Here is an 18,483-nt window from a genome sequence, read left to right as displayed (position 1 = left end):
GCAAGGAAGCAAGGAAGCAAGGAAGCAAGGAAGCAAGGAAGCAAGGAAGCAAGGAAGCAAGGAAGCAAGGAAGCAAGGAAGCAAGGAAGCAAGGAAGCAAGGAAGCAAGGAAGCAAGGAAGCAAGGAAGCAAGGAAGCAAGGAAGCAAGGAAGCAAGGAAGCAAGGAAGCAAGGAAGCAAGGAAGCAAGGAAGCAAGGAAGCAAGGAAGCAAGGAAGCAAGGAAGCAAGGAAGCAAGGAAGCAAGGAAGCAAGGAAGCAAGGAAGCAAGGAAGCAAGGAAGCAAGGAAGCAAGGAAGCAAGGAAGCAAGGAAGCAAGGAAGCAAGGAAGCAAGGAAGCAAGGAAGCAAGGAAGCAAGGAAGCAAGGAAGCAAGGAAGCAAGGAAGCAAGGAAGCAAGGAAGCAAGGAAGCAAGGAAGCAAGGAAGCAAGGAAGCAAGGAAGCAAGGAAGCAAGGAAGCAAGGAAGCAAGGAAGCAAGGAAGCAAGGAAGCAAGGAAGCAAGGAAGCAAGGAAGCAAGGAAGCAAGGAAGCAAGGAAGCAAGGAAGCAAGCAAGCAAGGATCGTTTCCCAAAATTTCTGTTCCCTATCACGTTTTGATCTGTAAGTATCAAAATACTTACAGTAAAAATGAAAGGTAAGTTGATGAAGTGAATCTTACTCTGTTGTTGGCGTGTATACTGGGTATGGCGTATACTACGGATATGGCCAGAGTTGATTAACAAATTTACTCAAACCCGCTATATACGCTTAAACCGGTATATACGCCAACAACAGAGAAAGATCATTGCAACAACTCATTAGCATGCAGTAGGCACATTTCACTCTGTACATGGCGTGTTTACCGGGTTTAGCGTATAAAGCGTATATGAGATGAATTAATTAACATCAACTACTACTACTACTACTACTACTAATAATAATAATAATAATAATAATAAATAAAATTAATTATTATTATTAGTAGTAGTAGTAGTAGTAGCAGTAGTAGTAGTAGTAGTAGTAGTAGTAGTAGTAGTAGTAGTAGTTGATGTTAATTAATTCATCTCATATACGCTTTATACGCTAAACCCGGTAAACACGCCATGTACAGAGTGAAATGTGCCTACTGCATGCTAATGAGTTGTTGCAATGATCTATCTCTGTTGTTGGCGTATATACCGGTTTAAGCGTATATAGCGGGTTTGAGTAAATTTGTTAATCAACTCTGGCCATATCCGTAGTATACGCCATACCCAGTATACACGCCAACAACAGAGTAAGATTCACCTCATCAACTTATTATTGTTCATCACATCACATACGCATGAATACATTTGTTTAACTTTATCAGCTTTTTTCCGTTATTATTTTCAAAAGGAACTAACCACAAGAAATTTGTCAGAAATATCAAAGTTATTGATAGGTTACATAACGCTTATGTAATCTTTTCTTCATCAAATGTATTAAAGCATTAACTTGTTTTGGAGATTTGTATTGTGGAGTGTTTAGGTGAAAGCCATTATTTGTTTTTGAGCTCAACGAAAGAATTTAGAGAAAAAGAATATTGCAAAGCTATTGGTGGTGATCAAATGGAGTTCTCAATCTTTCACCTGTGATTTGCTCTGCTATTCTCTCCGGCGGGTTTGAGAATGAAAATTTGTTCATGTTTGTGACGGAACAGTATTTAAGGGTAGTCAGAACTTCAAACGGCTCAGTTCATGCTCATGTTCATGTGGCAAGATGAGCAAACCTTGCTCTCAGTTAAATAGCAAGGCAATAAGAGATAAGGCGGAGTGCGAGATAGTTGCGAGGGTTGAAAAGCTGTGTTCGGTTGTTGCTTTTAAGTGCGTTTGGCGGGTTAGCGACGCCGAAATAGAAAGAGCATGGAACTGGATATGCGAGAAACGCGACGAATGCGATTTAACCTTGTCAAAATTGGCGGAAATTTGCTTCTTTTTTTCGGCGATAAGTACGTCAACATTGGACAGCAAGAAGCGAAAAAGGCCACAATTGCAGGAGACCAGAGAGAGTGACGAATCGAATGACGAATCGCCCGTCAATGCGTCCCAGCTTTCATCGCCGGGAAAGCAAACATTCCCAGCCATATCTTACTGGGTGGCTTGCCAAACAAACAATGGCTCGGTCATTAATGCACTTAGAATCCAAAGAGCTGTCGCAAGTTGCGGTTTGGAATATTATGCATCAAGGGCGTCACGAAAGAAAAACTGCTGTCATAACCTGAATCAGCTGTGTCAAGTGTTTAAGGACCACAAAAACCTCTGCTTAATGCAACTAGTGGAGTCATCGTACCAGCATTGCCTCGGGTGAGTGGATTAATTTGACCAATTTATATTCTTTGAATTTCTGTTAAATTGCACGCTAATGAAAGTAAATATATAATAAACAAACATAAATAGTCAGAAAGGTAAAAAATGCTATTCATCATTGAAAAATCAAAGTAATCATGCTTCATTGCCCGGTGAAAAGAGACTGTTATTCGATTATCGATAATTGATCAATTTGTATCTTCTCATTTTCAAAACATCGCGAGTTTGATTTCAGCAGTTCACTTTCACAAAGTAATACCAGGGAGATATTGCATTGCCTTACGTAAGCAAAACCTTTTGTTTTGATTGGCAGGGCTCTGCAAGAGGAGCTTCATGGTGACTTCCACGAAGAATCCCAAGAGTCAGCGCCGACGGAAAATGTCGTTCGCCTTCGTGTCGTTCTTGAGAGTTTTCAAACGATGATGGCAGCATCCGTTTCGGAATTACGCCGAGCTGGTCTCGTGTTAGACACCTTTGGATTTGATAACAACCTGCAAAGTACATCGCAGACAGCACTACCAGATCCGCTGCACAAACCCCTATCCTGTCCAGTAACAGTCCTGTGCAACGATATACAAATTGTGATGAAAAAGCTGCAGTATGCTGTGTATCGCGGCGTGGTGTACAAACTGGCGGCCAAATCGCAGTTCACGTTCCAATATCTGTGTACCATGAAAACGTTCCTCCACAGCCTAATGGGAAACGAAGCGTTCAAAGACCGTCTGGTCCAGCATATTCAACGTGTTCTGCCCATACTAAGCGAGCCAGAAAGCTCTTTCATACGCCAAATTAAGATTGACAGAGACCTGATCGAAGTACAAGACGGGTGGTTTTGGAGCTTTTCCTCTGGGTCGTTCGTCCAAGGGATTATCTCAGAATCTCAGGTGAGAAGAATACACTGGACTGTTTTAACATTTAAATAAGAAGATACAATCAAATTTTCAAACCCAATCTTTTACGATCTGTAGCACTGTCTGATGTGCTTTTGTTTTGGCTCTTTTCAACAGAAGGGTCTCACAACTCCACGCGCGTTTGTGGACTACGACCGACTCAAGGACCCGGAGCCAAGATATTTTGAGGCAATCCTAAGGAACAGCCTAACAGAAGATGAAATTCGGCAGTTTTGTGCAGATTTCCTGGCGTTGTTCCGTCCCAAAGAACACAAACAGCCTGTGCTGTGTGCTATTGGCTCAGCTGACAGCGGAAAGACCAGCCTCTTCTCACCTGTTTTTCAGATCATTCCCCTAAGCCGAATTGCTCGCGTCACGAAGCAAAAGAGTTTCAACAAGGCTATGATCGACAACCTGACAGAGGTTATCTTCCTAGACGAGGCATATGCCACCCTGCTCGACATAGATGACTGGAAAATCATATGTCAAGGGGGCTTCACGTCGCACGACGCGAAGTGGAAAAAGGCTCAAGGTTTCCATTGCACTGCGACCATGTACATAACTTGCCAGGTGGAAATGGATTTTGGTGCAGCTCACAATCAAGCTATGGACAAACGCCTGCGCAAGTACCACTTCAAGAGTCTTCCTCGTGTCGAACCTGAAACAAACAAGTGGCTGAGGAAACATGCTATGGATTGCATTGTGTGGGCGCACAATATCGTAGGAGACAGCCCGAGCAGTCAGGCCAGTACAATGCCCACTGTGCACGAAAGTGGTATGCCTGAGGAGGAGTTGCGCAACATTTTGAGCGTTTCTTTAATAGACGAAGAAGTCGACGAAACCGCCCAGGGCGATTGTAGACGAGAACAGAGTTGCGGCCTTCTGACAGAACCGCAATCCCGAGAAGAAAGCTCTGAAGAGGACGCCATTGAAGATGTCGGCGATTCCGATGAAGACGAGACCCTGACGACCTTGAAAGCTAGGCTGGCACAATGCTCACCTGGCTCTCTACGTCACCGCCAACTGAGCCACATGTTAGAAAGTCGTCTCGCTGCAAAGGAAAGGCTGAAAAGGGTTGAAGAAAGGTGCTATAAGAAGAGGCAACACTTCTTACAAACGAGGGGAGTGTCGGTGGAGCACGTGTCGTTGCTCCCGCACGACCATAACGAGCCGCTGCCCACACCGATTCGAAGGGACCTCGCTGCCTTTCAAGAAGATCAGGAACAGGAAAGGATCAGAACAGCATTTGGGAAGCCGTGGCTTTTAGCTATGGAGAAGGAAATGGCTGAGCAAAGCGAAAGAATGGAAGATCCAAGAGACGAAGAAGAACGAAGAGTGATGCAAAGTCTCCTGGAAATCAATTGCGAAAAACTGCGCTGTTATCACGAGCGTCATGGAACGCTGAAACTACCGGCTGCCCTGGCAGAACGCAAGAGGCTCTGCCTTAGCAACGAGCTGGTAGACCGTTCTTGCGTGAATTTCATACGAGACCTGTTCTCTCCGCTGCCAGTGAGAGTCTTCCCACCCAGCCAGCGTCCAGCAAATCTGCCTGCCAGAAGCAGGAGCTCAGACGAAGACGACGAAGAATGTTGGTCGGCGGCACCAAAGACACCAATGTACATTCCGAATGACGACGTGGAAGCTATCTGTCCACCGTCCCCAGGCATTGCTCGAGCTCACAACCCTGTAGCAGCTACGTCAGTGAAGAGGCCGCACTTTCAAAGCCAGGCGCATCCATCCAAGAAGCAAATGACCCTGACTCGTTTTATGCAGACTAGTACGCAACCGTAGATTGGTAGTTTCATGGGCTTGTAATAAGACAGCTTGCGTGCGACTTATTCTTTCTATGTTCATATTTGCACATGTATTAGTGTGTGCATTGTTAAGGAATACCACGTTGCGCTTATGCTACGTTTGACTATTTTGCACACGATGTGAATTAAAGGAAAAATATTATGGCTATTAGTTACATTAAGAGATTATAGTTCTTGAAAGCACTGTGAACTAGACAGTCGTTATGCTACAGTGATATTGACAGTGGCGATAGGCCAGTTCCAAAAGAATATAACATTGTTGAGTTTGCTGTCATCTGGAGACAGGAAGATGCATTTACAATAAAGCAATTGATTTTTGTCTGTTTTGTGTACAACAAACTCTGCTTACACCCATCAGCTTTGCATTGAAAGTCAGTGTCCACACTTTTCCAGTCTCTTTATCAAACTAGCGACATTTTCATTCCGGCCCTTTTCTTTAGAGAGTCCGCCGTTCTTCCGTCTTGAAATGCGAAATCGGAATCTCTCAAAATAGCTGTCCACTGTCCAAACCCGTGCTTAGTTATCCCTTCCTTCAGAAAATCATCCTCTTCTTTCGAGAATTTTAAAACATGACGAGTTTTCCTCTGAAGGTGCAAGTTTCTCTTAGGCAGGGTATCCTTTATGGGGGTCGAGCTGTTTTTATTCTGAGCTGTCTCAACTGAAGGCCCGGAGCTGGACGTTGAACCGCCAAGTCTTGCGTGTACGTCATCGTCTACCTCGGAACCCTTGGTACCTTGAAGTTTTTGAAGACACTCGTGACCCTTCAGGGCAACTTCTCGCGATCGTTGCTTTTGATAGTGAACTTTAGCAACCGCAGAACTGTGTTTCTGGTCCTCAGACAAAAACCTTTGCTCTTCGCTAGTGAGCTGATTGAGACTTTGCGTTTCGACGATTTGGCGATAACGTGTGGGATGAATGTATTTTCCAATTGCATCAAAAACCAGTTTGCTCATAGTTTCGCCCAGTTTGCCATGCTGACCTCCATTTCTGGTGACGAGAACGAAATCACACTGGGGCTTAAGCAACGGTCTAACGTTCGAGATGTAGCCGTTAAGAACGTGCATGTTTGCGTCGGTCAGAATCAAAGAATCGAAGCCATATTTTCCAGCCGTCTTGAACGTTTTCTGATCGATAAATCCACCGTTTTCCTTAGCTGTGGCAATCATGTCCACCGTCAAATATTGGTACGTCATGGGCCGCGATCCCTTCACCTTGATGAACAGATACATGGCTACAAATTTTGTGGCAAATGTTAGGTCTGAGGGGTTCACTTGGGCTGGACTGGTTTTGCACATTTTCACGGTATTTTCGTAACGCGGCAGATGAAATTTCACCACCTCCAATAACTCCTCCATTGTTGCCCAGTGCCCTCTTGCTTCCAGAGTCTCGATGTCTAAATCTTGTGTCCACTGCAATCTCATCATCTTTGCAACTGTTTTTCGGGCTCTCTTGAGGTACAACTCTGTCGTAGAGAACTTTCTTAGAACTGCTTCTGATGCGCCATGAAGTTTTCTGAAGTCGATCAATTCAGAAATAGCATCTATGTAGCCCAAACGTCCACCATGACCGAGCTTACATTCATCTTGTAAGTAGTCGATAAATTTAAACAACAGATTTGGAGAACACAAACTAAAGTCGACCACTTCAAATGTTAACTCCTCTTCATCTTCACAGCAAAATCTAAGAAACTTGAAGCACCTTGTCACTATCTGTTGAGCGGCACGATCTTTCTTACAACCGCCAGCACTTCCTGTCAACCATTTCGTGAATACTTCGCCAATGTTACATGATAATGGAAATGAAGAAAGTAACTTCACGTTGTGCTTTGTGGTCTCGCTTGTCTCATCTTCATTTCTTCCAATCGTCAGCGACTTTGTTACTTGTTTAGAATCGGGCCTTTCGTCAAAAGAAAAGAACCAACTGTGTTTAGTGCTAACGTGTTTTCTACAGCCTCTCTGACTTTGAAATCCATCATGTTCACACTCTTGTATCGGGCAATGGTAAAAGCTGTCTGCTTCATCCTTTTCCAAGTGAAGCCGCTTTGGTTTGGGTGATGCTCCTTGGACATCTGACCAATTGACTTTGCACTTCTTGCTCATTTTTTCCCTTTAAACAACATGTGGCTAGCACAATCGCCTTTAAATCTTAGCCGAAACAAAAGGACGTTTCAACTTGCCAAAACAGGCCCTTGCTTGCCCACACTCATTACTATTGTGTAAAATTCATGACAGTGAGATACAACCCAAACTTGCCCAGGCAGGTCTGTACACGCCTATTCAGTGACACAATGCATAGTTAACGGATCGATAAATCGGAACAATAAAGTCCAAAACTTGTTCCTAATGACCAATTTCGGAACAATATATTCCATTCACAGATAGCAAAATCGGAATAACACAGTCTTTCTTTATTAATTTCGGAACAATGTGTTCCACGCACAAATAGGAACTCGGAACAAAACAGACCTAATTTATCAAGTTAGGAACAATGTGTTCCATGCACAAATAGGAACTCGGAACAATACAGACCCAATTTATCAAGTTAGGAACAATGTGTTTCATGCACAAATAGGAACTCGGAACAAAACAGACCCAATTTATCAAGTTAGGAACAATGTGTTTCATGCACAAATAGGAACTCGGAACAAAACAGTCCTAATTTATCAAGTTAGGAACAATGTGTTCCATGCACAAGTAGGAACTCGGAACAAAACAGTCCTAATTTATCAAGTTAGGAACAATGTGTTCCATGCACAAATAGGAACTCGGAACAAAACAGACCCAATTTATCAAGTTAGGAACAATGTGTTCCATGTACAAAAAGGAACTCGGAACAAAACAGTCCTAAATCACTCATTTGGGAACAATTTGTTCCACTTGCAGTTGACAACTCGGAACAAAATGTTCTTGTCTTACCTTACAGTGAACGCTATGTTCCTACTCTGTAAAAAGCTGGTCCTCTTAAGGTTAATAGGAACACAAAAATGAGGAACACTCGATCCCAGAGGAACGTTCCTTTACAAATATCGGAACAGCCGAAAAAACTTAAAATTTGTGAAAAATAAACCAACAAGTTCAGCTTTAAAGCTAAAAAAGCATCTATTAAACGTTTAGGTAAAATAGAACCAAGCTTCAAAATCTAGAGCACTTTGATGTTCTCGAAGGCAGTAAAATAAACCCTGTAAAAATTTTGGGAAATGTGGAGGATCGTTTCCCAAAATTTTTTGTTCCTTTTCCTCTTTGGCTCAAGTATCACTCCTTCAGACCATTTACCGATCAGATTTGCGACCTACTGGCGTGCTCTCTCCCAAACTTTGATGCAAAATTTTCAACTGATGATAAGGGCCAAACGACTACAAGTTATTGGGGTTATACTTGCAAACCAAACGGAACAAACCTAACCGGAACTTCTACCGTATAGTTTCTAAAGATACTTACAAAAAAATGGAGCAGTAATATAATCCCTAAAATCCGACTTTTCTGACCCTCAAGTAAAGAAGTTTGAAGCATTGAAACTTGCAGTATGATTTAACAGCAAGGGAAATATATTAAGCCAGGAGGAGTTTATTTGAGATGGCGGAAAAGACGGATTTTCCGGATTTCACGGAAAAGTGAATATTAAACAACCATTATTATATTACTTCCCTTTATTTCTGTAAGTATCTTATAGAGTATTATATTAATAATATTATATAAGATACTTACAGGAATAAAGGGAAGTAATATAGTAATGGTTGTGTAATATTCACATTTCCGTGAAATCCGGAAAATCCATCTTTTCCACCCCTCAAATACAGAAGTTTGAGGCCAAAGAACTTGCAGTATGATTTAACAGCAAGGGAATATATTAAGCCAGGAGGAGTTCATTTGAGATGGTGGAAAAGACGGATTTTCCGGATTTCAAGGAGATGTAAATATTAAACACCATTATTTTATTACTTCCTTTTATTTCTGTAAGTATCTTATATAATATTATTATTATAATATTATCTACGATACTTACAGGAATAAAGGGAAGTAATATAATAATGGTTGTTTAATATTCACATTTCCGTGAAATCCGGAAAATCCATCTTTTCCGTCATCTCAATGAAGTCCTCATGGCTTAATGTATTCCCCTCGCTGTTAAATCATACTGCAAGTTTCAAGGCTTCAAACCTCTTTACTTGGGGGTCGGAAAAGTCGCATTTTCCGGACTGATAAATTTCTCTGACTGACTGAAATAGCTTCAAATAACTCAGAGATGTTTGTACAACAAATTGAAAGTATGAAATTTCTTGTTTTGAGTGCTCATTTCGTTAAATCAGTTCAGTCTTTAAAGACTCCTACAAACAGTTTTAAACTTTTTGAGAGCAGTTGTTTACGTAGTGAATTTATGATAATCTGCTAATTTTTATGTTCGACGTGAATTAGCCTGAATGACTTGAAAACTCTCCAGAGAACGCAATCAAGAAAGTGGAAAGACAAATCTATTGTTGACGTAGAAAGGCTCCCTTGATTACAGTGGTGCTGTTAGTGATTTGCATTTGACCTTGGTTCATCATCAGTGGCAAATTAGGATTGATGAGCCGCGTGAAACGCCTTCATCTAGTTGAAGTAACAAGTTCTTTTCATCCTAGAGGTGCAGAAAGGGCCCCCAAAACAAGTCCAGGGCTTTTGGGATAATTACACTACTGTTCTCGGTTCCTCGTTAACACATTTCATTTGAAAGATTATACATTACGCGTGTTGAAAAGGAAAAAGTATTGTCAGGGTAAAGAAGCCGCTTGGTTTCAGTAACACCTGAAATGTTTACGTTGATCTCGGGTTCAATGGCAAATGACAACGGTGCCAGCTTTTCGTGCATAGTAGCGGTCACAAGGTCACCAGTGAGACACCTTAACGTTCTACATATTACATATATGGTAAGGTATGCACCAGCTCTGTCAGATTTAGTCACAAGTTTCCATCCATGATATTTAAGCGGGAGACTTGTAGTTTTTTTTACAACCAGCGATCGACAGAGGAAATGCTGCGAGCAAAGAAACCATGTCGAGAGCTTAACAGCGAAAAGATCAAGAGTGCTGCAATCTGTTACTTGGCTCCCGTAATCAGTGGGAGATGCAGTGTTGTAAGTGCAAAATGCATTTGTAACGTGAAAGAAAAGGCTTTGCCAAAGGCTTGGAACTCGATTTGCCAGAAACGTGATATTTGTGATAGAGCGATTTCAGGTTTGTAAATGTTCAAAGGCTGAAATGACAGAATGAGATTGAAAAACACATGTTCAATTCTTGACGCGCATTATCCTACTTTCTTTCAGGTATATCAAACGTAGCGTTCTTCTTCAGAGCAATTTGCACTCAAGAAAAAAAGAAAGGAAGTATCCAGGAAAGCGAAGATGAAAGTGACAACAGTTACGAAGAATTCGAATCAAGCCAAGTACCTAGTTCCACTTCACAGCAGTGGCTCGATGGAAATTTGGCTTCTGTCAACAAAGCCCTTTGCCCTGCGATTTCCTATTGGGTCGCACTAACGACACCAAACGGTGCTCCCGCAAGTACGATTTCCGTGCACAAGGCGTTATTGAATTGTAGAGTAGACGTTATTGTCGATCAGGTAAAGCATCTTGTTTAGCATGCAGACTGTTTATTTATGAGTGTACACATTATAACGTTTTCGAGAAACGAAAGCAACACTTATCAAAAGTCACTTAAATAAGTTTACAGTCTTAAGGAAAACAAAATACGTGGCAATAAAATAAAGTGCTGGCTGCCCGGAATAACCAGAGGGGCTAGAGGAGTCAGACAGCCAGTTAAAATCTTGCAAATTTCCAACACAGTTTTTAAAACGTTCTACTTTATGCCTTTTAGGTTCAATTCCAAGAAGGAAAGGAATGTCCTGCCATGAAAGAGCTTTATAAAGTTTTAAAAGACCACAAAAACCGACATTTGCAGGACCTCGTTCTATCATCGTATCGGCATTGCTACAAACAAGAAGCCAGGAAAGTTATTGGCGATGATATCGACTTAATCAGTACACAAGAATTGGAAGATTGTGGCAAAGAGAATGTAGTGCGAGTTACCATCATCAACAAGAAGTTTCAATCATCTTTGGCCAGCGCGCGATAGAACGCCTTATCGAGGCGAAGTTACAAATTGACAAGTTCGGATTCACAGCCTCGAACATCGCAGCGCAACCACCCAGCCTTATGGTGCAAAACGACGAGAAGAGGTTCTCAGATAAGTTGACAATCCTGGTAAACGACATTTCCATTGCAATGGAAAAGCTCAGTTATGCCACTTACAGGGGAAAGGTCTAAAAAAGGAAAGCAGGGCAAAGTATACGTTTTCGTACAGATGTGAGGCCCGCGCGTTCATGAATACTCTTGCCACCAATGAATTCTTCAAGCCTAGACTCATTCGAGAAATGAGAAAAGTGGTGGAGCTATTAGCGGACCCGTACTGCGAATTGTTTAGACCACTGGTAACTGACTACGACCTAATCGAAGTCAACCAAGGCGTCTGTTGGTCGCTAAAAGAAAGGTCCTTCGTGAACGATGCTAGCCAAGAAGATAAAATTGGAAAAGTATCTCCCAGAGCGTTTTCTCCCTTTGACTCGACGCAAGAACCAGATCCAAAATACTTTCACCAGATCCTCGAAAACAGCCTAAGTCCAGAAGAACACTCAAACTTCTGCGAAGATTTCTTGAAGTTGCTTAGTTACAACAAGAAGAAGCACAAAGATAAAGTGCCTTGTTTAGTCGGAGACGCTTACAGCGGTAAAACAAGTCTGTTTTTTCCAATCCTGGGCCTTGTGCACCAAGGAAACGTTGCCACGGTGACTAAACAACGAGCATTCAACAAGTCTATGATCTCTAAGTTCACCGAAGTGGTATTCATAGATGAAGCTACAGAATCTACACTTGACATCGACGACTGGAAAACGTTGACGCAAGGAGGTTACTCGGCGCACGACGTCAAATACCAGGCGGCAAAATCATTTATCAACAGATGCCCAATGATCATCACAACCCAGCGGAAGCTCGACTTCGGTCCTTCCGACCAGCCTGCCATGGACAGACGATTGTCCACGTACGAATTCCGTAGCCTGCCAAACCCACAAAAGAGTGCAGCCACATGACTAAGAAACCACCCCATGGACTGCGTACTCTGGGCCACCGAAAAGGCCAGGACACGTAGAGATGATGGTGAAGAAGACCCAATTGAAACAGACGAAGAGCAATCTTTCCTCGAAGACGGAATCTTGCAAAAAAAGGAAAAGGACGAACTACGCGCTTTGTGTTTAGACCAGGGAGCGGACGACACCAGCAATCAATCTGTAAGGGAAGACGAAACCCCACAAGACGCCGCGCCAGACATTGAAAGTGAGTCAGATTTGTGCAGCCAATCAGGCAATATCGTAGATGTCTTGGAAAACCAGCTTGGAACGCTGAAGCCAGAGAGTCTTCAACATAGGATGATAACCCAAATGCTGGAAACGGAGCAGGCAAAGCAACAAAGACAAGTCCTGTTTGAGCGGGAGCGCTTCGTTCAGCGTAAAGCCTGGTTAAAGGACAGAGGCGTGTCTAGTCAGAACGCAGAGCTTCTTCCCGAGGAATCTGACGAACCAACGCCTTCGCCGATCGCGAGAGATCTCGAGAGGTTTACACGCGCCCGAACGGTAGCCGAACAAGACGCGCGTCGTCAAGCTGCCCGGAAAGCCTTCGAGGGTGCGTGGCTGAAGGAGACGGAAAAAGAGTTCCAGGACTGTGTAAGGCGCTTGCACTCTACCCAACATCCCCCGACGAGAAATTCGTTGGAGGCATACCGGGAAGTATTGGAAGATAAGCTGAAGAACCACCACAAAAACCTTGGCACGCTTAGCACTAAAGAGGCCTTGGAGAAACGGAGGCGAACGTGCGTCTCCCTTGGTCTACTAGACAGGGGACGCCAGCATTTGGTGAAATGTATCTTTGGGGCCTTGCCAACCAAAGAAGAACTTGGACCTTTGCCTACAGGCTCACAACAGGAGACAGGAGGGACACGGGCTGGGACAGCATCAGAAAGTGACGACGAAAGAAGCTTGTTCATTACGCCGCTTCCCAGGGCTGCTCCAGCGTCCTCGCCGTCGCGTGCCAGTTCAAACGCTTACGACCTGGCGGTTTCAGAGGAGTTGATGCGCAACAGCACTACAGGTAGTACGAGAAAGAGGTCAAAGCGTCGTGCTCACAGTCAAGTGAGTGAGAAGAGGCCTCGAAAAACTCTACTTAATTACTTCAGTCACAAATAGAAATTACACTAAATAACGAAACGAATATCACTGTACCAAGTTTAGGCGCAGAAAGAGTTAAAGTGGAAGTTACGATTGCAATTGACTCAACTAATTGTTTAATGATTATGTGTACATGCACTTGAAAGATAAACAGAGTTTGACGTTAAGACTGACTACTTTGTACACGTTTGTAGTGTTATTAAACTAGTGGCATTTTGAGTCCAGCCCTTTTCTTGAGAGAATCTGCTGTTCTTCCCTCTTGAAATTTGAAATCGGAATCTCTCAGAATGGCCGTCCATTGTCCATGTCCGTGCCTGTTAATTCCTCGCCTGAGAAAATCGTCCTCGTCTGCCGTGAATTTCATCACCCGATGAAGTTTCCTCTGATTTCGCAGGTTCTCGGTGGGAATTACAACCTTCCTGAGGGGAGATAGGCTCGCCTTTTCCACAGTTTCAACCGACAGTGTCGAGCTAGAAGTTGAACCGCCAAACCTCGCCTGTACATCTTCGTCCACCTCTGAACCCTTGCTTCCTTGAAGCTTTTGTAGACACTCGCGAGCCTTCACAGCAACTTCGCGCGATCTCCGCTTTTGATAGTGAACTTTGGCAACAGCGGAACTGTGTTTCTGGTCTTCCGACAAAATCCTTTGCTCCTCGCTGTGAGCTGATTGAGGCTTTCCGTCTCAACAATTTGGCGATAACGCGTAGGATGAATGTACTTTCCAATAGCATCAAAAACCAGTTTGCTCATAATTTCGCCCAATTTAGCGTGTTGGCCGCCATTTCTGTTGACGAGAACGAAATCACACTCGGGTTTGAGCAGCGGTCTGACGTAGGAGATGTTGCCATCGAGAACTTGCATGTTTGCATCGGTCAGAATCAAAGAGTCAAATCCATACTCTCCAGCAGTCTTGAATGTTTTCTGATCAATAAATCCACCCTTTTCCTTAGCTGTAGCAATCATGTCCACCGTCAAATATTGATAAGTCATGGGACGCGACCCCTTCACTTTGATGAACAGATAAATGGCAACGAATTTCGTGGCAAATGTCAAGTCTGAAGGGTTAACTTGAGCTGAACTCGATTTGCAAATCTTCACGGTATTTTCGTAACGCGGCAGATGAAATTTCACCACCTCCAAAAACTCCTCCATTGTTGCCCAGTGGCCTCTTGCCTCCAGTGTCTCAATGTCAAAATCTTGCATCCACTGCAATCTCATCATTTTTGCAACCGTCTTTCGCGCTCTCTTGAGGTACAACTCTGTTGCAGAGAACGTTCGAAGAACTGCCTCCGGCGCGCCATGAAGTTTTCTGAAGTCGATCATTTCAGAAATGGCATCTATGTAGCCTAAACGCCCACCATGTCCAAGCTTGCATTCGTCTTGCAAGTAGTTGATAAACTTGAACAACAAATTTGGAGAACACAAACTAAAATCCACCACGTCAAAAGTCAACTCTTCCTCGTCTTCACAACAAAATCTAAAAAACTTAAAGCATCTTGTCACTATTTGTTGAGCTGCGCGATCTTTCTTGTAACCCCCACCACTTCCAATCTCGTTCCCAGAGCCTTCGTTACCCTTGTCCAGCGGAACGGGAAACCGAAGACCTCTGGGATACAGCGTTTTCGATAACAAGATTCTTGTTATTCCGGTCAAACTGCGCAGGCGTGAGTGTCTAGTTCAAGATGGCGTCTGATTCCTTGGCTGACTTGGAGACTCTTAGAAGGTTATCACGTTTTCCTTAAAGAAACTAGGTCAACCCGAACGAGAATTGACGAGGGAACAATACGATGCCATAAGGGGAAAATGTTCTTAGAAAAAAGGTCACTGCTAGCGGTGTTACTAACTGGATCTGGCAAATCGTTGACTTATCAATACCTTAACTAGGACTTTTTGACTTCGTCCCAAGCGGCTTCGACCCTGTACGTCAAGATCCTGCTGTGCTCGTTGTGTCTCCTCTAAGCGCAGTAATGAGAGAACAGCTAGACAAGTTGGAAGCGTTTTTTACGTCTGCATTCTGCAAAGTAAGCTTATCTTAGAGAATCAAGGTAAACAAAAAGTAACAAATATTCCGAGAAATCAGCATGTGTAGTTTGCTTTTTGCACATACAGTGGTCTCTGTTTATATCAATAGTTTGGCAAAAATGCTTAGAACATCGAGAGGAGTTTAACAGGATAGCCCAAGCCGTAGTTCATTTGGTTCTGCAATGGTGCCGGTTATTTCTTATCATTGTTTTCAATAACTATGTCATGTTTTACGTTTAATGATTTATAGGAATTTAGTTACTGTTTGGTACAAAGTGTTTTTGGATTTGACAATATTGTCCTTCTAGTTCCATATGTTTTTACGACTGTATTTATAGCAAGTTCAAGTTGTTATTTGTATTCTGCAGTCTATTGAGCAGTGATAGCTGCAATACTTAATTATATTTGATGTTTGCATGTACCAGGTTGGCACAGGTCAGGAAATGGTCCGGGAAAAAATTCTTCAACGTCAGGGAAAGTAAGGGAATTTTATTTGGAGTCAGGGAAAATTGGCATTTTGAAGAAAAGTCAGGGAAAATTGAATTAATACAATTGAAGGCTGGAAGAAACATTTGGGGTCACTGTACGTGATCTCAACAATATTTTTCCTTCAATATGAAGATGGAAAATTTGTTGAAAAATATCACACTTTATGGGCAAGTGGAGGATGAAGCCACAACTAAACCTGATATTTTGCATTTCTTTGGTCAGGGAAATTTTATTTTTATCAGGGAAAAGTCAGGGAATTTTGAAAAGGATGCCTGTGGCAACAATGTGTACCTGTATTTTAATGTATCAATGAAATAATTATTTTCAGTTAAATATTCCAATCAATATCCAACTCTTTACCACACTGTACTTAGGCAAGTGACTTGATTTGTGAAGTAATTGTTTATTAAAAGTGGAGAAGTCTTTAAGTTATGTTCTTGAAAAAAATATATTCATACATAAAGGGGAAATATCACCAAGATTTTGACCTAACTTGGTCAAAATTACTTAGGAACAAAATAATTCTAAAAATGAAGAGAAAAGAATACAACAAAATGATTGCATGAAAGAGGAAGTATTTATGATTTGTCCATGTTCTAGAAAGAAAGAACTTGAAAAACATTAGCCTAAAATTTTTCAAGTTTAGGTTCATTCTAAATCTATTTATTTACTGATCAGAGACACTTCGCGCAATTTAATACTCTGCTTTACATACGTAATACTTTTTTTTCCACCACATTCAGGCTAGCCAGTGCATCTTTTTCCTATTTTTTAATGGCTAATTAAGTAGCACAGTTACAAAATTTAAAATGGATTTATAGCCTCGCATGTTTCAAAGGTAGATGTAGTATAAAGCTATTGGTGTCTGTGACTCTGGTGTTTGGGACAGTCATTATTTCTTTGTTCTCTGTTGCTTAGTGGATTTCTGGTCATAGCTTAGATATATGTTTCCATGGTTTTCAATGATTTTGTATCGAATCTGTTGTATCCAGTTATACAAATGACAATTGACAATAATTATTAATTCCCCATTGCTCTTCAATTATTTTTCTTATTTATACTCCAATGTTAAATAAACTGATGTTGTTATCACAGTGAGAGCTAAGAAGAATAATTTTAAAATCCAAATGTCTACGTTGTCATGAATATGTACATTTGTGTCAATGTTGCTGGACTAAAGCAGTGGATTGGGATAGAAGGGGTGTAGAGAGGCTATCTTTGTCCATTAAAGTAATACTGATTTTCCTAATTTTTGAAAGAAAGTTCCTATTTTTCAATGGTGTGTTTCCTATTTTCCTATTTTTCTGAAAAACCATGCTGCTGGACACCCTGCAATAACTGAGGAGAATGTACTCTCTTTGTAATTACATATGCAAATGGTTAGACACTCAAGTCTTCTCGGATGAGGACAATAAACCGTACGCCCAGTCTCCTGCATCTTCAGTGTTACATGGTTTAATAGCAGGGAACATTAAAGAACCCACACACTTATCGCAAAGAGTAGGGCACGTAGTTCCTGGTGTTGTGGTCTGGTCTTGTGTTACAGGTTGGTGCTTTACATGGGTTTAACCTTATTGCACCTTTAACCCTTGGACAGAATTGTCCAAGAAAAATTACTATGGCATTTGCAAAGATTGGTTTCCTTACAAATTAGTTTAATATTCCCCCCAGTGCCAGTACTTGCACTTACAGGAACTGCTACGAGAGACACAAAGTGTGAAATAATCATGGGGCTATCGAATCCAGTGGTCATTCAATGTAATCCAAACAGGGAAAATAACTTTTATGCTTCTCATGTTAGTGCAGTCAGGGGAGATAACAAATAAGGTGAAATTTTAGACCCAGTTGTCACTGAGTTGCAATTAGAAAAGCTAAATATGCCTCTCACCCTCTTTCCCTGTTGTGGCTAATATTAAAATCAAAAACTTTATTAATTTTCAACTCAATCGTATGTAAACACAAAGTCAGAAAATTAAAAACATTATGCCATCTTGCAACTTCACAAACCTCACAATTACACAGACCAAAATTTACATTTCTTGGCTGGTTCAGCGGCTGGAGGTGCCCGAATAGATTCTGGAAGAATTGTATAAAACCTCGGTGTCGATCTGCGTTCGATTCCTTTGAATTGTGTTACCCGCTTTGATTCTCGTTCTTTCGCCGCAAAAGGACTTTTCTCCGTCTCCTCCCCCTCTTGTGAGTTTTCTTGTTCGGTACGAGACCTCTGACACAAGTCGTTTTACTCAGAAAATTGCTACAGTCGAGTGTGACGATAATTAATTTCAACCAATTTTCCTGTGCAAAACCATCACTTTCACTATAAACACTGAAACCAGATACCTTCACTGTAACACTCCAAAGGTTCTCGCTCTCAAATCTAGCTCCAAACAAATCAATCGGATTGCTGACGAAGCTGAAATATTTCAGCATCTACGAACACGTTGTTGGTTTAGAAATTGAAGCGATTTCCCAGTGTTTTGTACGCCTCGTTCGCGCTCGAAGCGATCGTACTCAGAGTTTGTACATACATCGCGGGCGGTTTAGAATTGGAAATCTAGGAACAAATTTACTGTTTTTCAACTTCCGGTGCAACTGCGCAAGCTCTCTTTATGGCCAAATAAATATCGAGCTGAAACACTGTATCCCAGAGGTCTTCGGTATCCCGTTCCGCTGGACAAGGGTAACGAAGGCTCTGGGAACGAGATTGCCACCAC

The 18,483-nt window shown here is 42.1% G+C and overlaps 2 protein-coding genes and 1 pseudogene across 2 annotated transcripts; 2 read left to right on the top strand and 1 right to left on the bottom strand.

Annotated features, from left to right (window-relative positions):
* The first annotated feature begins 467 nt into the window (after positions 1-467).
* On the top strand, positions 468-5,258 carry LOC145501754 (uncharacterized). Its single transcript, XM_081481149.1, has 4 exons — positions 468-2,302; positions 2,438-2,457; positions 2,594-3,189; positions 3,313-5,258. Exons 1-4 carry the CDS (start codon positions 1,719-1,721, stop codon positions 4,984-4,986), a joined length of 2,874 nt encoding a protein of 957 aa, XP_081337275.1. The 5' UTR covers positions 468-1,718; the 3' UTR covers positions 4,987-5,258.
* Positions 5,259-5,272: 14 nt separating this feature from the next.
* On the bottom strand, positions 5,273-7,185 carry LOC145499690 (uncharacterized). The gene has a single exon (XM_081479214.1). The coding sequence runs from the start codon at positions 7,106-7,108 to the stop codon at positions 5,411-5,413; it is 1,698 nt and encodes a 565-aa protein (XP_081335340.1). The 5' UTR covers positions 7,109-7,185; the 3' UTR covers positions 5,273-5,410.
* Positions 7,186-7,726: 541 nt separating this feature from the next.
* Positions 7,727-12,127, top strand: LOC145499995 (uncharacterized; annotated as a pseudogene).
* Positions 12,128-18,483: the final 6,356 nt, after the last annotated feature.

Source organism: Orbicella franksi, chromosome 10, assembly GCF_964199315.1.
Source record: "Orbicella franksi chromosome 10, jaOrbFran1.1, whole genome shotgun sequence".
Taxonomy (NCBI): domain Eukaryota; kingdom Metazoa; phylum Cnidaria; class Anthozoa; order Scleractinia; family Merulinidae; genus Orbicella; species Orbicella franksi.
The sequence above is the reverse complement of the archived record's forward strand: the minus strand, read 5'-3'. Positions and strand labels throughout refer to the sequence as shown.

Excerpts from the sequence above, each read along its gene's own strand:
- LOC145499690 (XM_081479214.1), bottom strand. The coding sequence starts at position 7,108 with ATGAGCAAGAAGTGCAAAGTCAATTGGTCAGATGTCCAAGGAGCATCA.
- LOC145501754 (XM_081481149.1), top strand. The coding sequence starts at position 1,719 with ATGAGCAAACCTTGCTCTCAGTTAAATAGCAAGGCAATAAGAGATAAG. Across the intron at positions 2,303-2,437 it reads TCGTACCAGCATTGCCTCGG|TAATCATGCTTCATTGCCCG; the intron begins GTGAGTGGATTA and ends GAAAAATCAAAG. Across the intron at positions 3,190-3,312 it reads GGATTATCTCAGAATCTCAG|AAGGGTCTCACAACTCCACG; the intron begins GTGAGAAGAATA and ends TCTTTTCAACAG.